Source organism: Silurus aristotelis (genome assembly GCF_946808225.1).
Source record: "Silurus aristotelis genome assembly, chromosome: 10".
In the NCBI taxonomy this organism is placed as follows: Eukaryota; Metazoa; Chordata; class Actinopteri; order Siluriformes; family Siluridae; genus Silurus; species Silurus aristotelis.
This window is the reverse complement of record NC_139583.1, coordinates 24,115,375-24,129,139: the sequence shown is the minus strand read 5'-3', so window position 1 is coordinate 24,129,139 and position 13,765 is coordinate 24,115,375. Positions and strand designations below refer to the sequence as shown.

Below are 13,765 nucleotides of genomic sequence, written 5' to 3'. Positions count from 1 at the left end.
GGTGAAGAGAGAAGACCTGGGGTGCAGTCAGTGTTCCAATTATTTTCAAAGGTGTTCAATAGGGTTGAGGTTAGAGCTTTATAGCAGGCCACTCAAGATCCTTCACTCAAACCCATGTAAACCATTTATACATGGAGTTGGATTTGTGCACACGGGCATTGTCGTGGAACAGGTTTGCGTCTTCTAGTCCAAGTGAAGTGGAAATATAATACTACCGCATCCGAAGACATTCTATACAACTTTAAGGTAACAGTTTGGGGAAGAACAAAAATTTTGTCCATTGAGTATATACAGAAACAGCAATGCAAGTTTATCCTGTGACCCCCTTTCTCTGCATTCGACACTTAAAGAACATGCCTGTGTTGCATTTGGTGCTGGAGGTGTGTATGTGTACGTGTCTGACCTGCGGTCTCGGGCGGAGCAGCTCCTGGTGTTTAAGCCTCAATCTCTCTTTCTCCAGCTGTAGCTGCTGCAGTCTCATCTGGTTGTTACCACCCATGATGGTTGGGTTCTGGGGACTGGAGGGGAGCTGGGTGCCTGGCTTTACAGGAGCACTCTGGGTAATTCGTTGCTGGTTCAGAGCTACACATAGGAAGAAATAAAAAAGAAAGAAGCGATTTGTACTTTTGAACTTTATTTCTCCTACACCCAAACCTACAGCATGTCTTATCTGTCTATTAAAGTATGGTTGTTTAGTAGAAAAATGATTAATAGGCATTAACATTGCGAGATAATTACTGCTACTAATAATAATTACCGTAGTTACACCTAAACAAACCTAGGTGTAACATCAGTAACCAAAAGGAAACCTTCTGGCATTTTTATCATTTCTTTTTATTTAAGCAGCTTTTCCTCACAGGGACCAGCTACATATCACATATCAGATCAACCAGCTACATTCACAAAAACTGACAGATAATCCCATCCAAAGGGAGACCTACATTGTAATTCAAAAGAGTGGAATTATTTTGTGCCTATTAATCAGTTTTCTACAAACTGAACAACCTTGCACACATGATACACATGAAACATCTTGGCTTTTAGTCAAATGATCTATGCTTCAAACCAAAAGCTGCCAAAAATGCAACTAGTAACATTTCCCATAATATAGCCAACACAGCTGCTGTTAATATTCATATTTATTACAGATTTAACGAAGATTATGTTGTAAATAGCTGCAGTCGGGGTGTCTGCAGGACCGGGTGTGTGCAGGTGCTCTTTAACAATTGGCCCGGGAACCACTTAATGCATGTGAATGAGGTCATGTGTATTGCAGAGCCCTGGAATAGCTGAAACAAATGGCGCTGATTGTGGGAAGTGTTACTGTAATCAAACGGGGACGATCACTGTTTACTTATGCGTCCGGGCCACCAATTAACACAAAGACGTGACGCCGCTGGTGTTGTGATGCAGCAGAGCCCAGCCCTCCCCCCCGGCCGGTCTAGTCACCATTCAATCAGTGTGTGTTTACTTGCTCGGGCTTGAATGAGTCTCCGCTTTCCTCTCTCCATGGGAATCAGATTGGAGCCTTGCGCGCACATACGCACATACGCACATACGCACACGCACACACACACACACACACACACACACACACACACCTCTAACCCTCCCCCACCTTGCCAGAGGCTGTACTGCTGTGTGGGAATGTTCTGAGTGGTATAGCACAGAGCGTGGGTGTGCTTGCAGGGGTGATAAATTGTGTGTGTCCTTTCATACCCTTATCTCACATAGATATGGGTCTATTGAAGCAAAACCGTGTGCACTAGCACTACAGAGTAAGTTATTCCCAAAGTAGGAGGAAACACAGCTAATGAGCTGTTACTCTCGAACCTGTTGCTTCTTGTCCCCCGGAATGGGCACATTGTGGGGTTTTTTTCCCCCCAAGTTGAAATTGTAGACAAAATAGACTCAGATGTACACAATGCTAAAGTCTGGCTGAAGATTCAGGACTATTGATTATTATTTTGATTATTTTAATCAAAGAATTAATGACTACTAATTAATATCTTACCACATAGTAGAGCATACCAGGTTTTTACCTTAAAACCGGTTTAATACTGACATATCGCTTTCTAAATATCAGCCCTTTTTTGTAAAAAAAAATAAATCAATAAATAAAAAGATTTTTTTTTTTTGCACTGCAGCAAAAGAATTGGCCAAAATAAACCTATCTAAAAAAAACCCCTATTTGTACAGATTGTATTTCAAAATCTAATTTTCTTTATTTAGATAAAAATGGAATAAATATACAGGGAAAAATAATCAACCCTGATCAGTTTTTCAAATAACAACTGTTAAGCAAACAAAAGCTAAACGAATGATCCACGGATATATAGGAAATATGGGATTGTAGTATTTGTGGTTAGTGTTATGATGTGGAATTATTTCTATAAAAATAAATAAATAAAAACCAGGATAAAAAAAAAAAAAACACTGATCCAGACAGCGTCAGAAAGACTCCATAAATCAGAGAGATAAAAGTAAGAAAGAGACTGAGACAGATAAGCGCTAATGCTATCTTCCCTTTTGTATTTTTCACGCTCGTGTGGAACACGTTGCAGCAGCCCCTTATCAAACCTTCATCCTTTACCAACACCATCAGGATCATAGACATGCAGGCAAGACCCTGAGCAAGCCACCAAACTATCGGATACGTTCTAGAGGAGCACAACAGGGCACGGCCTCTTTGAACCTCTGCATATATTTGCCTGCTGTCCAGTTAACATGTTTGTTCTTTAAAGCGTCCAGGCTGATAAAATATTTGATGGTAAAAAGAATGAAAAAAAGAGAGTTTCTCACTAGAACTCTGCGCGCTCTCTCTCTTTCTCTCTTTTGTAGCTGAAAACAAGATCAAGATGGCTGCTATATGCTCTATAAACATAGTACAATCTGGACTAAAAAGATGACTCAGATGTTTCAGATCTTTTTGCGTGCATTTAGTGAATGCATCACGCTGAAGTCACAAACGTTAACCATTCACACATGTGCATCTGAACTGTTGGCCTGTGGCAAGCGTGCAGCCTGTGTGTGAGTCAGGATTAGCTCATAGCACAGCTCTGGAAAAGATGAGAGCTCCATAAGAGAGTGACATCACTCAGCACCAGGCGACAAGGTGCCAACTCCTGCACTGAAGTGCAGGCGGAAAAAATAACAGCAGATAACCCGATAGCCTTTTAGCGGCACTGGGGGAAACAAACAACAAAAAAAAAAAAAAAAAACGGCGGAACAACTTTGCGTGCGTGTCTGCTTGTGCTTGTGGCTTTATCTGTGGCTCCTCTCGGTTTGTGCTCTTTGCAGACGAAGTGTGAAAAAACATGCAGGCTCCATTTGGGAACACTAAGTCCAGGCCAATTTGTGAAGCTCCTCCTCCACTGCTCCCAGTCATTCCTGTAGACGCATGTCAGCCTTCTAACTTTTCTTCTGTTCCTTTCTCTCTCGTTCCCTTCCCCCTCTCTATGAGCCTGCCTCAGTCAGCCCCCCTTTGTACTCTTCCCTTCCTCCCTCCCTTGCTCTCTGAGTGAAAAGGCCTGGAAGAGATTAGGTGCAGCGCTGCAGTATAAAGAGATCTGGCTCCGACTCAAGTCCGTCTGCATGTGCAGCAGAAAAGCGTCCTGCCCACTCTGGGCCTCATTGGGGGGGAGAAACAGAAAGAGTGAGAAGGCTAAGAGGCAGAACGAGGGAGGAAAAAGAGAGAAACAAGAAAAAACACACAAGGAAAGAGAAAACAAATATCACTAGAAGGGGATGAGGCAGTTGATCCTCCTTCTATGAATTCTTGATCAAATTCTCTTTTTTGAGTAATTTCACCTCAGATTATTTCGTTCTGTTCAGTTCCTACGCACTAACTAGTCCTAACCATTTTCTGCCAGCAATGTAATACAATCTTCAGACATAACCGGGACAAAATCTACATCTCCAACCCAGTTACAGGAAATATAATTTAGGAAGACATAATAATAATAATAATAATAATAATTACCATTTATCAATGTACAAACAAACACTATGTATTGCTGAAGATTTACCTCAGAATGTCCTAAAAACATAGACAGCCATTGTTACAGGTTCACAAAAGCAAGTTGTTAAAAAACAAAACAAAAAAAACCACAAGATCAGATTATATTCCCTCACAGAACTGCATTTAGAACTCAACACCTCAGAAAACACCTTAACATTTCTTTGCCTCATATGCCCAATTTAAGAAAATTAGAACGTAAAATCAAAACTAAAAAGAAAAAATGTTTGCAGTTTATCATTTGTTTTGGTTTTTCACTTGAATAGGAACATATTTTGTTTTAAGCCAAATATTAGCTAACTAGCTAACAGCAGTGGTCACTCAACATATCTAGATACAATTTTTTAGGTAATTTACCAGTTTCTTTTAAATTTAACTATTTATACAACCACTACAGCAAACATGCCCAACACATTTAATATCTGCAAAAGATAAGTTTTGGAGCTTACTATTGATATTTTTAATAACATTAATTAGCCATACTTGAAAACATTTTTGACCGTTGAGTTGGATAACATTTTCCCCAATGACGGGGGAATAACTTCGCTAATGACTTCCATATTAAGTGTAAAGAATAACAAAGTCTAAACAAATACACTAAGAGGTGTATAAAAGGTGCTGATATCTGTTGATAGTCCTACAGGCTAATCTGGTAAATTTAGCAGGAAAACGAGCACTACTTTTTCGGCTTCATCTAAGAAAATGTTATCCAGTTCTTTGCGGTAAAGAACTGACCCCCCCACCCTTTTCTCCAGCTTTCCCAATTTTGCACCACTCTTTCCCCCTCACATTACAACAACTTTTGGGGCCCGCCAGACACGTACATTCAGGACTTATAAATCTTCAAAGAGCTGAACGTTTCAGAGTGGCGTTTCGGCGTCTTGGAAGACGTGGCAGGGGCGCACACCGTTTTCCACTTTTCCCATGAAACCACCTCTATGAAAACGTCAACACAGACTTTTTTAAGCAGAAAAACGGGCTCACGTGTACTTAAACGAGAGGGAGCGAGAGAAGGGGGGGATAAGGGGAAATAAGGGAATGTTTTTAGGATGAAGGGAAAGTACTTCCAAGCGTGAGTAACTCAAAGTGACATAAGCAAAAGCCTTCATCTCTTTGTGAGCCATACGGATGGAGAGGATTATAGAGAGTGGGAGAGAGAGAGAGAGAGAGAGAGAGAGAGAGAGAGAGAGAGAGTGGGAGAGAGAGAGAGAGAGAGAGAGAGAGAAAGAGAGAGGAAGTGAGAGCAAGAGAAAGTGAGAGGGCAAAGCTGGGGAGGGGGGAAAAGGATATATATTTTTTTTAGACCACCAATGCTGCCAAATATACCAAAAGTTTACGTATTTAAACTAAAAGGCATCTGGTCTGGTTTAATTAACATGAAGGGAATCTAATATTCATCTTTTGTAAGAGGAAAGAATACAATTTCTGTGTACAGAATGTATAAGCAATACACTCTACATGTGTGGAGTAATTAGTAAGAGAACGCACACATACACATGCACATACACAGACATGGTCGAGTCCTGATTTAGGAGCGGTTTCAGCCAACCTCAATATGAGTCACAGGAAGCAGGAATATTTTCAGAAAACTGTCTCTCTCTCACTCACACACACAAAACAGATAGAATCTCCATGAGTCTTCAGCCTACTAAAGGCCATCCATTAATTTTGAAAACACAACAGTCATTCTGTGTTGTCAGTCGAAACTGGTGGATTGTGCACTAAAACAAAAAGAAAATGTTTCACTATTCCAGTAGAGCAGTGTTTGTTTTTCAACTGGGGCAGCATTAAGATCAAATCAAACTCCCTGTGGGAATTTTTTAAAACTGCACCAAAAGAATAATTATTTGAATGTTTATTATTGCGATTAAATTTACAGTCTGTGATTTTGGATGGCGGTTCAAAGCAACCATCAGGTTTAGTGTTTCTTCTGAGCGTCACGTCCCTGAAACACGTTCATGTCAACCGAATTCGAATGGGGGGAAAAAAAGGATTTTAATCAAATTTCCTGGCAGCATGATTGACACACCTTGTTCTTGTTCGAATTGTTGGTGGTCAACAATTTTTTTCTTCTTCACCTGTTTAGAGAATATGGAGTACCACAGAGAGCTTGTTTCTCTGAGCGGATATTGTACTGATTGGGCAGGGAATATAAAAAATATTATAATAATCTTATTTAATTGTAATTAATTTACATTTCCTAAAGTAAATAAGAATATTGGTAGGCAACCTTTAGTGAAGAGAAATAAATTAAAGTGAAAAGCAGACTTTCTGATGAAGATGATATAAAATAAAGGCTGGACTGTACTTAGCATAACATTTTAAATTGCTATAGCGGTGTGTACTATCTGCCATTTTAAATATATTGGCAAAGGCATAAAGCGATTATAGAGCTCACCATAGCGTGGGTCGAGCCTTGGGTCCAGCCAGGACGTGGTTTTATTCTTGTGGTTGATGTAGTAGATCTCTCCCTCTGCTGTGATGGCCTGCTCCCAGCCTTCAGGAAGAGGACCTGAGAGAGAACAGCTGGGTTAGAGATCGACCACCAAGCACTATGGATTGTGACCATTTCCCTATTATGTCAATGTATGTTTTTGAATAGTAGCTGTGTTTGTAGTAGAGATGCATCAATACCAACACTGCATTGAGATCACAAACACGGTGTGAAACATTTTACTTTTGCATCCCTATTTGGGCCAAATTCGATATTTGCCAAAACTGTGGTGATTAGTCAAGACATGTTTGATGTCTGAGGCTGAAGCCATTTGAAGGAAGCTTACAGTCAAGACTAAATCATTACATACCAAACTTAGTCTTAACTGATGCCATTTGTGCATGAACAATTTCATAAAAAATATCCGAAAGAGTATAAGAGCAAAGATAACAGAATAAAGGATCGTGATTGGGAAACTATGGCAAACACAGAATAATAAAAAAATAAATAAATAAAAAAAAAAAGGGATGAAAGAAGATAAGCTGCTGAAGAATCTTACACAGCTTCATTAATAGGTATAGGAATGGGCATGCTTGCAAAAAAAATATATAATATAAAAAAAACCTGAATATTTGTTTGTCACCCAGCATAAATATCATAATGTATACTATGTAATGTATTGTGATATAATAGTATTATAAAATGTGTAAAGAGTAGGTTTTTATCATATTACCAGCATATCATCATATTACCAAGCTCCACTACACACACACACACACACACACACACACACACACACACACACACACACACACACAATTCCAAATTAAAGGGCTGAGGCATTCCGAATGATTACGTGACCTCTGAACGTTTCCAAAAACACAGGGTGGAGACTACAAAGGGCTTGTGAGCGGTAGGAGATGTAGAGAACTGAGCAGCGTGCTGACGTGGGGCAGGACTGGTCATGTTTTTACGAATCCCAGATCTACTCCAGGCTTTCAGATAAACATCGGCTCAGCATGTGCTACAGACCCACTCCTACTACTCTGCACGTCAAGCTTCCGTTTACACGCGTGTTTGTGTGCGTGAGTGTGTGTGTGCGCGCTGCTTTCACTCAGGTGCACTACAGGCTTCTAAGCATGATTGTGGTCTGCGAGCGTGAAGAAGTTGTGTGCAAACCTGTGGCTGGGTTCAGGAGGTTTTGCTGCTGCACAGGGACGGGGCTGGCTGAGTTTGTCTGGTTCATCTGGAGAATGGCCTTACGAGGGTCCTGCCAGGTTGTAGACTGGTCAAGGTGGCTGCAGGGAGAGAAGAAAATGACAATTAAAAAAAAAACTAAAACACATTTATGCGCTATGATCAGTAAAGCCAAATGATGCAGAATTCTCAAATCTAATTGGTCGAGGTGGTGTTCTCAGTGCAGGCTAACATTATCCTTTCTATAGCAAAAAACTCATACAAAGCAACATGGGACAATCAACATGATAATTGACATGCTAGTATATAACAAAGAAAAATTATATCATTATACGATACAGTGTGAGAGATTTTCTTTCTATAAGAAGATGGTCTTCAGTGTTAGCACATTGTGACATTCGTAACAGCCTACCTCCACATGCATCTTGAGCTTTCTGTTTTCTCAGTAAGTCACTTTTTTCTTATTTTTAACAAAAATTCAAACAGGAAAAAGAGGAGAGTCTAGTATATAAATATAAGTTGTATGTAGTGAGTATGAACAGCAAATAGTGAAATAAAATGTATCCTGCTTTAACAATAAAAAAATGTTGGTCCATGTGGATTTGCCAACAAATTAAAAATAAATCTGAATACCAGCAAGAAACATTACTGTGGAATGAGACTTAAGATATATAAAAAAAGAAAAAAAAGAAATGCAGCCTCGAAATTTTCCTTCAGGAAGTTGTAACTTCTTCTAAAGCCTCAATATTCAAATGCATTCAAATACTTAACTTTTGAAATAACTTCACTGTATGAACAGTTTATAGACAACTGACAATAATATTGTCATTTTGAACATCTCATTACTGATAACCTTCACACTTTTGGAAAGGTGTTCCAATAGATTTTGGAGCATGCATGTGGAGATTTGTGCTCCTCCAGTGACACGGGTGTTAGTAAAGTCAGGCCTGGGGTGCAATCAGTGTTCCAATTCACCCCAAAGGTGTTTAATAGGGTTGAGGTCAGAACTCTATAGAAGGCCACTCAAGATCTTCCACTCTAACAAATATCTTTATAAAGCTGGTTTTGTGCACAGGGGCATCGTGATGCTGGAACAGGTTTGGTTCTCCTAGTTCAAGTAATGGGGAATTTTCATGCTATTGCATCCAAAGACATTCTACACAATTGTGTGCCTTTTGTAGTATCAGTTTATGGAAAATGGCAAATCCTGAAAAAGGTTGGTTGACCCAATGATTTTGTCTATATAATGTACAATTCAATTGCATTTTTTGTTTATACACGGTAATACATTTATTTTTTTTTTTTACCTAACCTGAAAGATACTTGAAAATAGCAAAAAATGCTAGAAGAAAGTTTTTAGTATTACTGACCAGAAGTTTGCAAAACCTAGGAGTGCTAGAGAACCACTGCTGTTTTACTGCTTAAAGAGGTCATGAGGAGCAATGAAAGAACAGATTTCTTTAAGGAGGAAAAAAAAAAGAGCAAGTGTCTGGTCCAGTCTCTCAATGACTATTTGTTTGGCCGGTGGCTTGATGATGACATCATGTTATTTCTCTTTAAAAACGGTAGTTGATGGAAAAACACTTCACATTTTCTTGGAAATGATGTCACAAATCTGGATGGAAGCATAACTTTTGTTGTTGGGTGGGTTTACTGGCTTTAATCATTCAATTTAACTGTGAGGAAACAACAAGAAAAGGAAATTATTTCACAAACTTTTCTACATACTGCTGTAGCATACTCAGAGCACGATTTGAGGCTTGAGATCAAAATTACATTTATTGCCTTCCTCCTGTGCAAGCTAAAGCAAGTTGAACTCGGTTGACTGTGTGCTGGCGACTCGAGTCCATTTGTCTGCCGAGACTAAAAATAGTCGTGTTTTGGGAGCTCATTTCACAACCCAGATTTTGCAGTCTGGTAGGGCAGCAGTGAGAGAAAGAGAGGAGGAGGAGGAGGAGGAGGAGTGAGCAGCAGAGCAGAGTCAACTTTAGCCCAGATTACATGTGATCTGCTCATGAGCAGCAGACTGGAGGATCGTTGGAGTGTAACACAAAGAACCCTAGCGCCTTTCAAGGAAAAACCATCCCTGAAACACACTCCCGGTGCTGACACACACGCACACACTTGTGTTTATCTAATGCCTAAACAAAGCCAGTATAGAGCAGGAGAGGGTTTGTGACTTTCGGTCCTGCCAGGTTTGCGTGGTGCCTTGCAGTTTGCCACACTTAAAGGTTAAGCAACATGTTAATCACGAGTGGTGAAATGAGGACTTTTCAACTTGATATTTATTCTGACCTTTTTCAAAAACATTTAGGACAAAATAACAAAAGCTTTTGGGTTTTTTTTTTCCCTTTCTTTTTCTTATGCGAGACCTTTTCTCTACAGAGAAAGCTTTGCTCTGCCTGTGTGGCAGGGAGGCATTTCTAATTATTGCTTTGTTGCGACTTGCTGCTCGATTAAGATGGAGGGCTAATCGAGGAAAAGGGCTCCCTGGCAGGCCGGGCCTGTCTCATTCAGGCAGGGTCACGCCTAGGGCTCTTCCCAGCCAGTTCTTTCTCTCACTGCTTGCTTCGCCACACTGAAGTGTCAGCCCATTGAACGATCTGGCGCCACGTTTCCAAAGCTTTTACCTGACAGACAAAGGCTCAGACAGAGCTACAACCCCGAAAAGCCCAACACTATTCACAGCAATCCCCCGCTTCCAGTACTCGGCTCTTGGGCCCCAATTGAGAAGCTTTGACATTGAAAAATAGTGACGTTATGCAGAGATTTCAGTTATTCAAATTTTTTCCTGTGAAACCAAAAGTTAGTGCTAAGCTAATCACTACTCTGTAGATCTTGATGGGATCTTTTATATAATGACAGTAAAACTGAAGATTTAGTTGTGGTGTTTGCAGATTTCTTAGAACAAGCACCATTCACCTCACTGTTGAAAAAGATGTTTTCTGACCTCTTGTTTCTGTTCACTCGGTTGGATTAGCCACAAGGTTTTATGACCGATTTGGGCTGCATTGTAGCGTCAGCAAAGTTAGTTAGCTAGTGGTAATGTTTTGGCTTAGAATAAGTAATCCAAACACTGGAATATGCTTTATCTGTGGATTAGGATTGGAAGCCAATCAAGAATCAGAGTTGTTTTTTTAAAAAGTCATGTCAAATTGTGCTGGTACTGTTTGCTACCTGACTTCCACCAAACAAATTTTACTTTAGCATAAACAAAAAAAAAAAAAAAAAAGCAGAAATTACTAAATTTATCATTATCTCGGCAAATTATGTCAGATTGCTAATTTGGCAGTGAATATTCAAGTTAAATTAAGCTTTAAGGAGCAGTGACCAGATAAACCTGTGACTCAAGTGCTGGCTCCACTCACACAAGGATAGCATCACATTGCTAGCGTAGAACTGGTCAACATGACGCTCATTAAAAACATTATACAAGATTGATTCTTAGAATTGAAAAAAATGTCTGGAATCAAGGATTCATATTGTGCAGCCTGTTTCCATCTGTTCCCATCTCTGTGTAACCTGTAACCAATCAGACCCGATTTTGAGAAGCACCAACGCATTGAATTGTTCAGTATTTGTTCATTTATTTACGTGTTTATTGTGCTACCTTGATCGATCATTGCTGTCACTTGTGCACAAAGCAACGTTGTAGCTTAAAAGTAAACCATTAGCTTTCTTATGTCCCGTGATGAAATGGAGAGACAAAGAGTGAGGCAGAAAGAGAAAGTGAACGTAGAAGAAAAACAGAAATAAAGTACGTCAGAAAGAGTGTCTGACTCAGCACTTTACCTCCCCTCCACACCACCCATTTTCAAGCCCTTCTTGTTTATGCTTTGCTGATCAAAGGCACTGCCAGAAACTCCCCCTAATCCCCCCACTGGCACACCAACCTACCCCCAATCACACACATACACCGAGCCAGAAAAACGACCCAGCCTGCTACACATGAGGGTGACCAGGGGCCTCTTGAGGAAGGTCATGGGGGAGGGATGATCATCAGGGGTTAAAAAAAAAAAAAAGAAGAAGAAGAAAACAACAAGCGCGGAAGCAATCCCTCAGAACTCCTCCAGCTGAATGGACCGCTGTGGTCCTGTTACACTCTGTGTCACCCCGACCCTCCCCCTTCCGCGGCTGCTGGAAACTATGACGGACAGGGAGAGAGGGAGGAAGGGTGAGAGGGACAGAGGGAGGGAAAAAGGGAGGATGGGAGAAGAGAGTTAGAGTGTGTGTGTGTTAGTTTTAATTGGTGCACAGGATGTTGTGTGTTGAGATCTCTCTTGGATTTCAGGGTTAACATAGAAGCAAGCAAACTTGCACAGGTGGGCTTTATTAGTCCTAGGAGCATACGCGCATGCACACACACACACACACACACACACACACACACACACACACACACACACACACACACACACACACACACACACACACACACACACACACACACACACACACACACACACACACACGAGTGTGCAGACATAGCTCCATATTAGATGTGTAAACCGCTGTCTCTCAAGCGCCAAACAGCCCAGACAGAGGCCCTCACAGGGACTGCAATGTACGAGACACTCGAGTCCCTGAACTCAGCCAACCATATAATTCTGGCTTCCTAAAATTACATAATGCTCAAATTTGCCCCTTTTTCTTCACCCTCGAAACAGTTCAGCGTTTCAAGCCAAACCTTGAATCTAACTAATAAAAGACTGAAAAACAAAATCCTACCCATGCACATGTTACACAACACAATGTGTTATTGTACTCGCAAATGCAGGGGTCCAGGCCAAAACCTTTATCGTTGTCTCACTATCCTGGCCTGCAAGCCCAAGCAGTTTCTCTTCTGTTCTCCGGCAGACCCCGAGCAATTCAGAACCTCGACCCGACACTTTCCCAGAGCAAGTGAGTTTGGGAAAGTACCGGGAAAAGGGAGGCAAACTGGATCCAATCCAACAGAAACAATAGAGACACGTGGATGTATAGAAGTGCTTATCCTGCTTTCTAAGCTTCTGGAATTGGGACACCCTGCTCTTTCCTCGACAACTACGGGTTATTTTTAAACCAGTCTTGTGCTACACTGTTTGTGTGTGCTTTGCACTTGTGAATCAGGCGGTAATAAGATAGCTGAAAGCGAATCTTTTTTCAACGTCAATTCGAGTAGTCAAGGATATAATTTTTTTTTACTTTCGGTGATTGAGAAACTAGTTCTAGTCATTCTTTGGGAGTTATAGCAGACGGTTCTGTCTGTTCAGATACTGCAAACTAACATCTATGACAGCAGTGCTTTTTTGAGTGGTTGGAGGGGGGGCTATGGTTAATATTTCCAGTACACATTCAGCCATTTTCTTATGTTCACAAGCTCCACAATGTTGAAGGCAGTGAGTGGAAAGCAAATGTGTCACACAGTGTTGTTAATGTTTTGTTAGTAGTTAGTACATTTTGATTAATCTATTGAATTTTTGTGTAAAATGTCAGGTAAATTATTCTTCGGTTAACGCAGTCCATTCTTGAGATTAACGATATTAGAGGCTCACGTGTAATGCCACACATTTTTGTTCAACATTTCTGCATTTTCACAAAGCATGGGTAATAACAGGTGAATGGAGATGAATAAAGAGCTGCAGAGAATTTTTCCTGGGTCTCAATACACAATAGATTAATAAAGACTAATGGCTGCGTTTGATATTGTGCACTATAATCTTAAGACATTACACCATGCACTTGACCATACAGGATAGCAACTTGTCAAATGCGAACAGTGAACTAAGACAAATAAACCGTGTGCTACGTCACCCAATGGACAACTACCAATTATAAACCCCAAAATGTCCACCCAGAATGCTGTACACTTTCATTTTGACATGCAATTGTCATAGATGTATCCTGCACCTTGAATGATTCTTTGGCTTGTCATTCCAAGAGAAATGTTTAATAGAGGTATTGTCTTTCAGATTTCTTTCCCAGTACCACCCATCCAAGTGCTTCTATTTAAGATTATATTTAAGAGGTGCATTAAAGCTGGTTAAATTTCACAACATCTTATGCAAAGTACAGAAACTGATGGGTAGCACAAGTTTCATAACCGTTTCTTCAACTACACGATGGCAGTACCATAT

General features: G+C 40.4%; 1 protein-coding gene and 1 long non-coding RNA gene across 3 annotated transcripts in view; one reads left to right on the top strand and one right to left on the bottom strand.

Moving 5' to 3' along the window:
• The window catches only part of LOC310732595, a 113,536-nt gene extending 113,266 nt beyond the window's left edge, over nucleotides 1-270 (top strand). The window contains exon 2 of the long non-coding RNA XR_014535528.1: nucleotides 2-270. This is a non-coding gene — a long non-coding RNA (uncharacterized lncRNA). The remainder of the gene's footprint in view (nucleotide 1) is intronic.
• yap1 (Yes1 associated transcriptional regulator) overlaps nucleotides 1-13,765 on the bottom strand; it is a 32,766-nt gene that overhangs the window by 7,424 nt on the left and 11,577 nt on the right. Inside the window, exons 3-5 of one of the 2 annotated variants that reach the window (XM_083553068.1) lie at nucleotides 7,632-7,750; nucleotides 6,417-6,530; nucleotides 404-582 (exon numbers count right to left, since the gene is read on the bottom strand). In XM_083553068.1, coding sequence (XP_083409194.1) covers nucleotides 404-582; nucleotides 6,417-6,530; nucleotides 7,632-7,750 — 412 coding nt within the window. The remainder of the gene's footprint in view (nucleotides 1-403; nucleotides 583-6,416; nucleotides 6,531-7,631; nucleotides 7,751-13,765) is intronic. The other variant, XM_083553069.1, reaches the window with a different exon arrangement.